This window comes from Aotus nancymaae, unplaced genomic scaffold (assembly GCF_030222135.1).
Source record: "Aotus nancymaae isolate 86718 unplaced genomic scaffold, 86718_ANA_hifiasm-v0.15.2.pri h1tg000058l, whole genome shotgun sequence".
NCBI lineage: Eukaryota > Metazoa > Chordata > Mammalia > Primates > Aotidae > Aotus > Aotus nancymaae.
The window spans coordinates 33,865,464-33,875,000 of NW_026988472.1; the positions used below are offsets into that span (position 1 = coordinate 33,865,464).

A 9,537-nucleotide genomic window follows, 5' to 3' on the forward strand; every position below is an offset into this window, starting at 1 on the left:
TCCTGATTTTGTAATTAGTGGAAGTACATGCAATTACATAATAATTATGATAGTAATTACGTAATTAAGATGTATAATTATGTAGTAAAAAACATCATGGAAATAAAACCATCTACTGTGTAAGCACAATACATTTTAAAAGTAAATTCACTAGCTCAAATGCTCAAAAATACTTTTCTTCAAAATAAAGTGATTAGCTCACATTATGGCTTAACTGCTTGAGAATTGTTTCATTTTTTTCGTCATTGGTGATAGAAGCATATTTTTAAGAAGTACATGAAAAAAATCTTATCAGGTTTTTCCTACTAAAAAAATGACAATACAATTTGCAAATGCAGACCATCAACCACATTATCACCACATTATCACCACAGAGCCCTTGTGTTGCTGTCCCTGCCACTATAAAAGGGGAAAGGAACTTGCCCACTAAAAAGATATAATGGGAAATGATTTTATAGAACGAGTAACACATCTGTTATCATAGCAAGCCTCTAAGTCTCTTTGTACATAAAAGTGCAAACGTTGAGTGCATATTTACAGAAATGGGCTTAAATACACATAATTAGAACCTGGAATTTTGCTGCTCCAAAATACGGCAACTTTCATATACTAACTTAGTTACCTTGAAGAAAATGGCAAAAAATGTACAGAGACAAGATGCTTCTACTTATGGGCAAAGCAACTAAAGTGACCATTTCCTGGAAAATGTAGTTTCTCTTCTGTCACATTGTAAAGTTACCTTGAGTTAAAACAAAAAGCAGGCAGTATCCATAGAGAAAAATAAACCAGTGTTAGCAGGCTCCATGCTGCCGCCATTGGACAATACCAACTTTCTCATTCTTGTAGTGAGTATTAAAACATCACAGAAAAGTCAGTGACAGAGGAAGAAGAAACTTTCAAATTAAACTTTTCAGTAGCAACATTTAAGAAACAGACTCTTATTTCCATTAAAAGAATCTAGTTGAATGCCTTGAAATCTTTACAAAACATTGCTAAATCAATGTTGTAATGAGGTCCAGAATGTAGTGATAGGGTCAAACTTTACTCTGGGCACATAAGAGTGGCCCTTACATGAAGTGGGTGTAGAACTACACTCCAATTCTTTTTTTTTTTTTTTTTTTTGAGATTGAGTCTCACTCTGTTGTCCAGGCTGGAGGGCAGTGGTGCGATCTCAGCTCACTGCAACCTCCGCCTCCTGGGTTCAAGTGATTCTTCTGCCTTAGCCTCCTGAGTAGCTGGGACTACAGGCACGTGCCACCATGCCCAGCTAATTTTTGTATTTTTAGTAGAGACCAGGTTTCACCATGCTGGCCAGGCTGGTCTTGAAGTCCTGACCTCGTGATCCACCCACCAAAGTGTTCCCAAAGTTCTGGGATTATAGGCCTGAGCCACAGTGCCCCGCCTCAGTCCTTTTATAAGCCACTAATCTTAAAAAGCTGAAAGCTATTTTGAAAATCCTAATTTACTTCTTCTTTGTTCTGTCCGGTTACGAAGAAACAAAGTGTAAGAACTCATACTTTTTTCCTTTTTACCTCTCTTAGCTCTTGTCAGGCCACTGCATTTTTAGCTTAATGAAAACATTTCAAAAGGCCAGGTTGTGATATGAATTCTACCTTAAACTTGGGTAGTCCTTCTGTAGCCTGCATAGTTGTCGTTTTAAAGGTTTACCAAAGGAATGGCCCCAATCAATGAATGAATAAAATGGAAGCAGGCTTTAGTTATAAAGAGGAGAGAGTGTCTTAGATCAGAGCTTCTCAAACTTTAACACATGGAGGAATCACCTGGGAATCTTGTTAAAATGCAGATGCTGAAGCAGTAGGTCTGGGGAGGGTCTGATATTTTGCATTTCTAACAAGCTCCCAGGTGATGCCTATGCTGCTGGGATACTGATCACACTTGGAGTTACACTTGGAGTAACAAGGCCTTAGGTTTGACTTGGAAAAAAACACATGGAGAAAAAAAGCTGGTTTGAGTTCATTTTTATATTACTTTTTCCCTCAATTGTGAAATTATTTGGGTAATTACTTGAAGTTGAGTAAAATTCTCTATGACATTTTAGTGATTATATTTTTTGTGTGTTGTAAGAGCAGTACATGCTCAGAGTATATAACTCAGAAAATACATAAAATTATTAAAAGAAAATCTATAATCCACCTAGAGATAACAACTATAACAAATTCTACTGTTTCTTACTAAATTTTTTACCTTACACATACACCACAAATTAGAATCATAAGTTACCTAGTTTTGTATTTTATCATTATATTGTATTTCCTTATGGCATTAAATATTAAAACTATGTAATATCTAACAATAACAACCCCCAGAAGCTCAAGATTATGCAAACCACTTTTCTCTTACCAAAATTCTTTATGTATTTCTACAATCACTTCTTTATAAGAAACAGATAGCTAACTATGTTCTGAACTGTCAAGTCAGAGCCTCCTACCATAAAAATTCCCTTAATCAAAGAAAAAACAATTTTTAAAAACACTCATATCATTTTTTATTTGTAAGAAAATGAAATAAAAAATGAAGTTTACAGTTACCTATCTTAAAATCTAGTTTTCTAAAGAAAATTGTACGACTATAAAAAATATAATTTTAAGAAGAACGAATAAATGCTCAAGTGAATTTCTATTTACTTTTTTTTTTTTTTTTTTTTTTTTGAGACGGAGTTTCGCTCTTGTTACCCAGGCTGGAGTGCAATGGCACGATCTCGGCTCACCGCAACCTCCGCCTCCTGGGTTCAGGCAATTCTCCTGCCTCAGCCTCCCGAGTAGCTGGGATTACAGGCACGTGCCACCATGCCCAGCTAATTTTTGTATTTTTTAGTAGAGACGGGGTTTCACCATGTTGACCGGGATGGTCTCGATCTCTTGACCTCGTGATCCACCTGCCTCGGCCTCCCAAAGTGCTGGGATTATAGGCGTGAGCCACCACGCCCGGCCCCTTGACACAGTCTTTTAAAAAATATTTTGTGGCTGGGCGCGGTGGCTTATACCTGTAATCCCGGCACTTTGCAAGGCTGAGGTGGGCGGATCACAAAGTCAAGAGATGGAGACCAATCTGGCCAACACGGTGAAACCCCGTCTCTACTAAAAAAAATACAAAAAAATTAGCCGGGCGTGGTAGAACGCACCTGTGGTCCCAGCTACTCGGGAGGCTGAGGCGGACGAATCGCTTGAACCCAGGAGGCAGAGGTTGCAGTGAGCCAAGATTGAGCCACTGCACTCCAGCCTGGTGACAGAGCAAGAATCCGTCTCAAAAAAAAAAAAAAGATATTTTGCAAGGATTTAACCAAGTAAATTCTAAGATGTCAATTAGCTTAGAGAGGACTACAGGGCTACTTTCATGATAAAACTTGCCTGCTTTCACTTTAACAGTTCGGGAAATATAGCAGAAAACTGAAATGGAACCCATCTTGGGACTTTCCAAAATCTCCAAATTCCCATATACACTAAAGCATATCATTTCTTCTATAAAACTCTTATTTTCTGGCTTAAAAAACACTACCTTTTAAGACCCTTTTCATTACTAGCTGTTGTTTTTGTTTTGGAGACCATTTTCCACAAAGTAATAGAATTATTACCAGTTCATGAGTATAACTACTTAACTGATGGGGAACACAGAACAGGACCCTGTGGCAGTGTGGGTGAGGAGTAGCTGGCTTGGCTCACTCATTAGTTAAGTGACTGGATATTCTTTCAGTTCAATTCACATTTGGCATCAGCAAAATAACACACACAACATGTTACCTACCTTTAGTATCACTTGCAAAGAGTTCAAGCGACAGGCATTAAATCTGAAAATGTCAAGGAACTTTAGTAACTTTAATTTCTTCCTCAATATAATGAGCACAATCCACTGCTGCCTCACGGGACTACTGTAAGGACTTGTGTTATACACGTGAAAGGACAAAAGGAATCTATAAAGTACCTTATAAAGGGGCAGCCTAGTTCTTCTAGGTGGCATGTTAGGAAACACAACTGCCTACAGATGTTACCACAAGGCCTAAAGAAAAGACAGAAGAAAAGAGACAACAAGAAACTGAAAAGTTTAAGGAAAGAAAAAAAAAGAAAAGAAAGCATGTGAGGCTCAAGAGGGGAAGTGACTGTGGGATTTCACCCGGTTGAGGTGAGCAAGAAAACTGCAATCTTTGCAGGTGCAACTCAGAGGCTGGGGCACTTAAGGCTGCCCACAGCCCTTTGCGAGAAACAGGGTGACCTGAAGCAGTCCATCTAGGCCTAAAGAGACTCCTGTTGAGAAGTCAAGCTTCCCACTGTATACTTCTCCTATGAGTAAATCGTCATCTTTTAGCTAGCCGCTATGCTGCAACTCCAATTTCTGTCTTCAACAGAATTCTACATTCTAGTGTTCCAGTTCTGGCAGAGACAAATGCAATGTGTTCAACGGGATTTATGAAGAAATTCAAGTAGATAATCAGTTCTGAACTGACTTGTGTCCCCCCAAAATTCATACTGAAGGTGGGTTGAAGTCTTAACCCTTTGTACCTTAGACTGGGACTGTATCTGGAGTGGACTGTATTAGAATGGACTGTATCAGGCTTTTAAAGAATTACGTTAAAATGAGGTCATTACAATGGGACCCAATCCAGTATGACCAGTGTCAGCATAAGAAGAGGAAATTAGGTACAGAGGAAAGACACTAGGAGAAGACAGCCCTTTAGAAGCTGAAGAGAGACCTGCCCAGGCATGGTGGCTCACACGTGTAATCCCAGCACTTTGGGAGGCCGAGGCGGACGAAGCACAAGGTCAGGAGTTCGAGATCAGCCTGACCAATATGGTGAAACCCCGTTTCTACTAAAAACCCAAAAATTAGCTGGGCGTGGTGGTACACACCTGTAATCCCAGCTACTCAGGAGGCTGAGGCAGGAGAATCGCTTGAACCCGGGAGGCGGGGCTTGCAGTGAGCTGAGATCACGCCACTGCATTCCAACCCAGGCAACAGACTCCATCTAGATTCCATCTCAAAAAAAAAAAAAAAAAAAGAAGTTGAGGAGAGACCAACCCTGCTGACACCTTGGTCTCAGAGTTATAGCCTCCAGAAATGCGAGGAAATATAGTTGGTTAAGCCACCCCATCCATGGTACTTTGTTACAGCAGTCCTAGCAAACAAATACACTGTCTTACTACAAATAGCTGACACAGAATAAGAGGAGAGAAACATCTGCTGAGCAAGCCCAGAAACAAAAAATGTTTCTTTCTAGAAATAAAGAAAGATCAAACACTGAAGTGAAACGGCAGTTAGTGGCTCCCTCTCTTTGTTTACAAAATAATTTCACCATACTGGTGGTGACATTCAGGCCATACTACAGTTAGTTGTTGCTGAATCTGTCTTTCCTCAACAGATTCTAAGCTCCTCCAGGGCAGAGAGTGTTGGCCATCCACCTTTGTTCCTCTGCAATGAAGAATGTCACTCAACACATAATAGAAACTATATAGAAATAGTTTTTACTACTGCTGAATAAACAACAACAAAGGTTCAGTTGAGAAAACTATGAGACTTTTTTCTTCCTGCATTTTTAAGCAGACTTAATAATTCAGATAACTGGGTAAAGATTTGAACTGATTCAGGTTTCCCCTAAACTGTTCACCTACCCCTACTCAGGCAAGGTGCCATGAGATGAGGCAGTCAAATGGGGCCATTTCATGCTGCCATCCTGGAAATGGATTTTTGCTTCATAGATTGCCCCTATGTTCCCGTAAAACCGCCTTTGAATCCATTATGCCATCTGTGTACATTCTGGAGCAGTTACAATAATAATGCCAAAGTCCCGCAGAAATAAGATTTTAAAAATGTAATGCAGTTACAGCAAATATGCAGTAAACACTTCACCAACGTGAATAACAGTCCTTTACCATTTTAAAGGAAAGGAAAAAATATCAAATGGGGTTAATTCACATTATGGACTAATGGCCTGTAAACTTTCGTTTGAAAGCAAAGCACAGAAAAAGCTTTGACAAGAGCTACTTTTCACCATAAAAATAAACCTCTTTGAAATAATTTGTACGTGTTTTTCTAAGTCAAATTGCCAAGTTTCAAACAAAAATTAAAACCACCATCCAGTTACAACCCTTAAAATATGGGCTTTATGATGGAAATGGTAAAACAATCTTAGTGAAGGAAATGTTGCTAGGTACTGACAGTAAAGGATAGTCTACAGTAAATACTTCACACACCAGTTACAGGGCACTTGTTGACAGAAGACACTTAGACTCCATTCTCAATAATATAACCGTGTGTAACAACTGTCATTTTTCATAGGACTTTTGATGTTAACATCTACTGGTGTTCTGGCCGTGGTCCAAATTGAATAAATATATTTGCCCTCTGGTTCCCTTACATTTTAAACTCATTTTTATAGCCAGTCTCCCTTGAATAGCAAATCAAAAGTGAATTCACTCCAACTTATAAAGTGAGAAGTCAATTTTATGTGTTGCATTATTTTAAATTTATGGCGTTTTCCTCTATAATTGCTCACCTCTCGACTGTAAGAAAATTCTTGTTCCCCATTGTTTCCTATGGACTATAACTTGCCTTCAATTCTCTTTTATTTAGAAACTATCCAACTATGTATTTAAAGTACCCAGGAGAGGGGTTCTCAAACTTGGCTGCACGTTAGAATTATCTGGGGGAATTTTCAAAAAAATTATAGCTTCTTAAGCTCTACCCCCTACATCTTCTGAATTAGAATCTGTGGGCATAGAATCTAAGGATTTGGACTTCTAATATGTCCCAGGTGATTCTTAGGAGAGGGCTTATCAGATGTCATGTGTTAGGAAATCTCTACTCTTGGACCATTGCGAAGTGTGCCCCCACGTTTTGGTTTATATCCCACCACTTATGAATACCCTAATACCACTTAGCATTACTGCATGACTTGAAAATGCCCGGAACATGTAAATTTTAGCTAATTCACTCATTCCCAAACTGTAATTTAGGAATAATAAATAAACAGCAAGAAACTCAAAGAGTTTCAACAGATAAAATTCACTAAATAAAACAAAAAAGGCTCTTGGAACATTTCATGAAGTTCTTTCAGTCACATGTATTTTTTACTCGTCTCATCTTACTTTCTTTAGCCCTCTGACATGTAAAAGAACCCATTAATAACTCAGTGCCATTTTTGCCCCGAACTGCTGGTTAGTATATTATTAGATACAAACAACAAAAAAGTGTGCTGATTCTTAAAATTGTGAAATGGGACTACAGTCAATTCTGAATGTACAGATCCTGTTAATACTTTTCCCTTTTAGCCAAGCAAGAGGCTTCTAAGCAGCTACTTATTTCCTTTTATTTTCTGCGGGTGTAACGTGCATTTCTCAATGTCCTCTAAGAGGTTGGGCTAAATCCCTAGTGACTTTCCAGATCACTGCTCTACATGCCTCCAAGAGTTGCCAGACTTTTTGAAAACTGCTGATCATAAAAGACTGATTCTGCTTCTCAGATAAGAATTTTAGAGCTGTATACGAAGAGGATTCTTTCTCCTCAAATAACAAATAGAAATCAATCTAGGATGGATAGATTCAGAAAGAAATAACAGGGTGGCCAGGCACAGTAGCTCACGCCTATAATCCCAGCACTTTGGGAGGTCAACATGGGCAGATCACTTGAGGTCAGGGGTTTGAGGCCAGCCTGGCCAATATGGTGAAACTCCATCTCTACTAGAAATACAAGAATTGGCCGAGTATGGTGGCACATGCCTGTAATCCCAGCTACTTGGGAGGCTGAGGCAGGAGAATCACTTCAACCCAAGAGGCGGAGGCTGCAGTGAGCTGAGACTGTGCCACTGCATTCCAGACTGGGCAACAGATTAAGAGTCTGTCTCAAAAAAAAAAAAAGAATGGGGGAACAGGTTCTAATATACTGATATCCAGAAAGAGGTAACAGACCTGATAGAAACAGACAACTCGTTCAGATAATCAGTACTTAATTTTCTTGAGTCATAACTGTCTTTAGGAAAGGTCCCTTGGGGATAAAAGAAAAACAGCTGTAAATGATATTACAAGTATATATGGGCTAGACATTAGCCATGAATAAAATTCTAAAACCTAGTTATTAATAGAAAAAATTTCTTCTCTGTATAAATTTTACTAATTCATGGAAAACATGCTGTGGAGATAGCCCAAGTCCTTGTTGAACGTCTAAAGATAAGATACTTATGTCTGAACCAGCTTCTCCATCAGTTGTAAAATGTTTTCTCTCCAAGGACAGCAAAATCAAATAAGTCAAGGTATTTAAAAAATAATTTCCAGCCAATCTTGTGGATGGAAAAACAAGTCAATTATGACTGGAATGAAAAACAGTGAGACCAAATCAAGGGCAGCATGGGGATTCTTATGTGGGGAAATCTAGCAATATTTGTAGGTTTTTTATGTCACTGTGGTTGTTTCCAGTCCTAATACCGACCAACGAAACGTTGAATTGATATTTGCTGACAAACAACATAAACACTCTGTAGGTAACTAATAAGAAAAATGTATAAATTTGCCTTTTTTATTTTTCACAGGTAATGGAAAAGTTGTCAATGTGATTTTCAGGTAGGAGAAAAAAACATGCAGTTGTCATACATTTTCAAATACTTTAAGTTACGTAACAAAGCTTTCCCCAGACCCACTAAGTCCCACAGTGCCTGCAAGTCTTGTATAAGGAAACACCTGATTGTATGGGCTGAGGCGCCTATACACTCTCTTAGGATGCAGCCAGTAAAGGAACTCTACCCCATCCCTCTCTCAAAATGAACCCAGGCTTTTAGCGAACAGCAGAGACACACTCCAGGTCTATTTTTTTGTGGTAATATCTGGTTTTTGTAGGCCCAATGATCACGTTGCCTATGCTTACTTTATTACAATTACTAAACTCTGTAGAAAATAGCGTTTTCAAAATATAGCATTTAAAGAGTCGTTTTTGTACTGTTCCTCCCCCAAAGCCTTGCTTTAATAGAGAACAATGTGAAACAGGCTGTGGGGGCCAAAGCTGGGGATTCCTATGTTGCCGCCCCTCACGCAGGGGATCCCTGTGTTCAGATAGGCCCCCACGGCCTGCTTCTGAGACAGCAATGTGATGCTGCGTGAACAGCCTGACACAGTAGGTCTGGCTTTTATGATGCAAATTTCCACTTTAAACTCAAAGGTAATTACAGTATTTTAACGTACCTTTCTCATGATCAGTAGTAAGTTTCTCCAGTGCACACTCCACATCAAAAATGTACCGGTAAAAGCACAGCTGGGTGTACAGGGACTTGTCAGAATACTGTAATATAACAGAAAATAAATGAATACTACTATTGGGAAGGGGGAAGTGATGGAGATCACTCTCAGCAGAGTGTATCCCCTACTTTCAACTTCTCTATCAAGCAGCATTTTTTAAAGAAAGGGGGTAAGAAGGGCAGAATCATACTAATGGTTTGTCCCTCTTAGATAGCATATATACCTTTCATAATTTAGAATAAATCCTGCCACTTCGATCATAGATGACTACTTGCGAAGCTGCAGACTGATTACCCCTGCTGTC

The 9,537-nt window shown here is 39.0% G+C and overlaps 1 protein-coding gene across 3 annotated transcripts in view; it reads right to left on the bottom strand.

Annotated features, from left to right (window-relative positions):
- Positions 1-9,537, bottom strand: part of POLA1 (DNA polymerase alpha 1, catalytic subunit) — a 304,555-nt gene that overhangs the window by 60,636 nt on the left and 234,382 nt on the right. For 2 of the 3 annotated variants that reach the window (XM_012448860.3, XM_012448859.3), the window contains one exon: positions 9,180-9,276. The exons of the other annotated variant lie outside the window; for it this stretch is intronic. In XM_012448860.3, the coding sequence (XP_012304283.1) occupies positions 9,180-9,276 (97 nt within the window). The remainder of the gene's footprint in view (positions 1-9,179; positions 9,277-9,537) is intronic. 3 annotated transcript variants of the gene reach the window in all.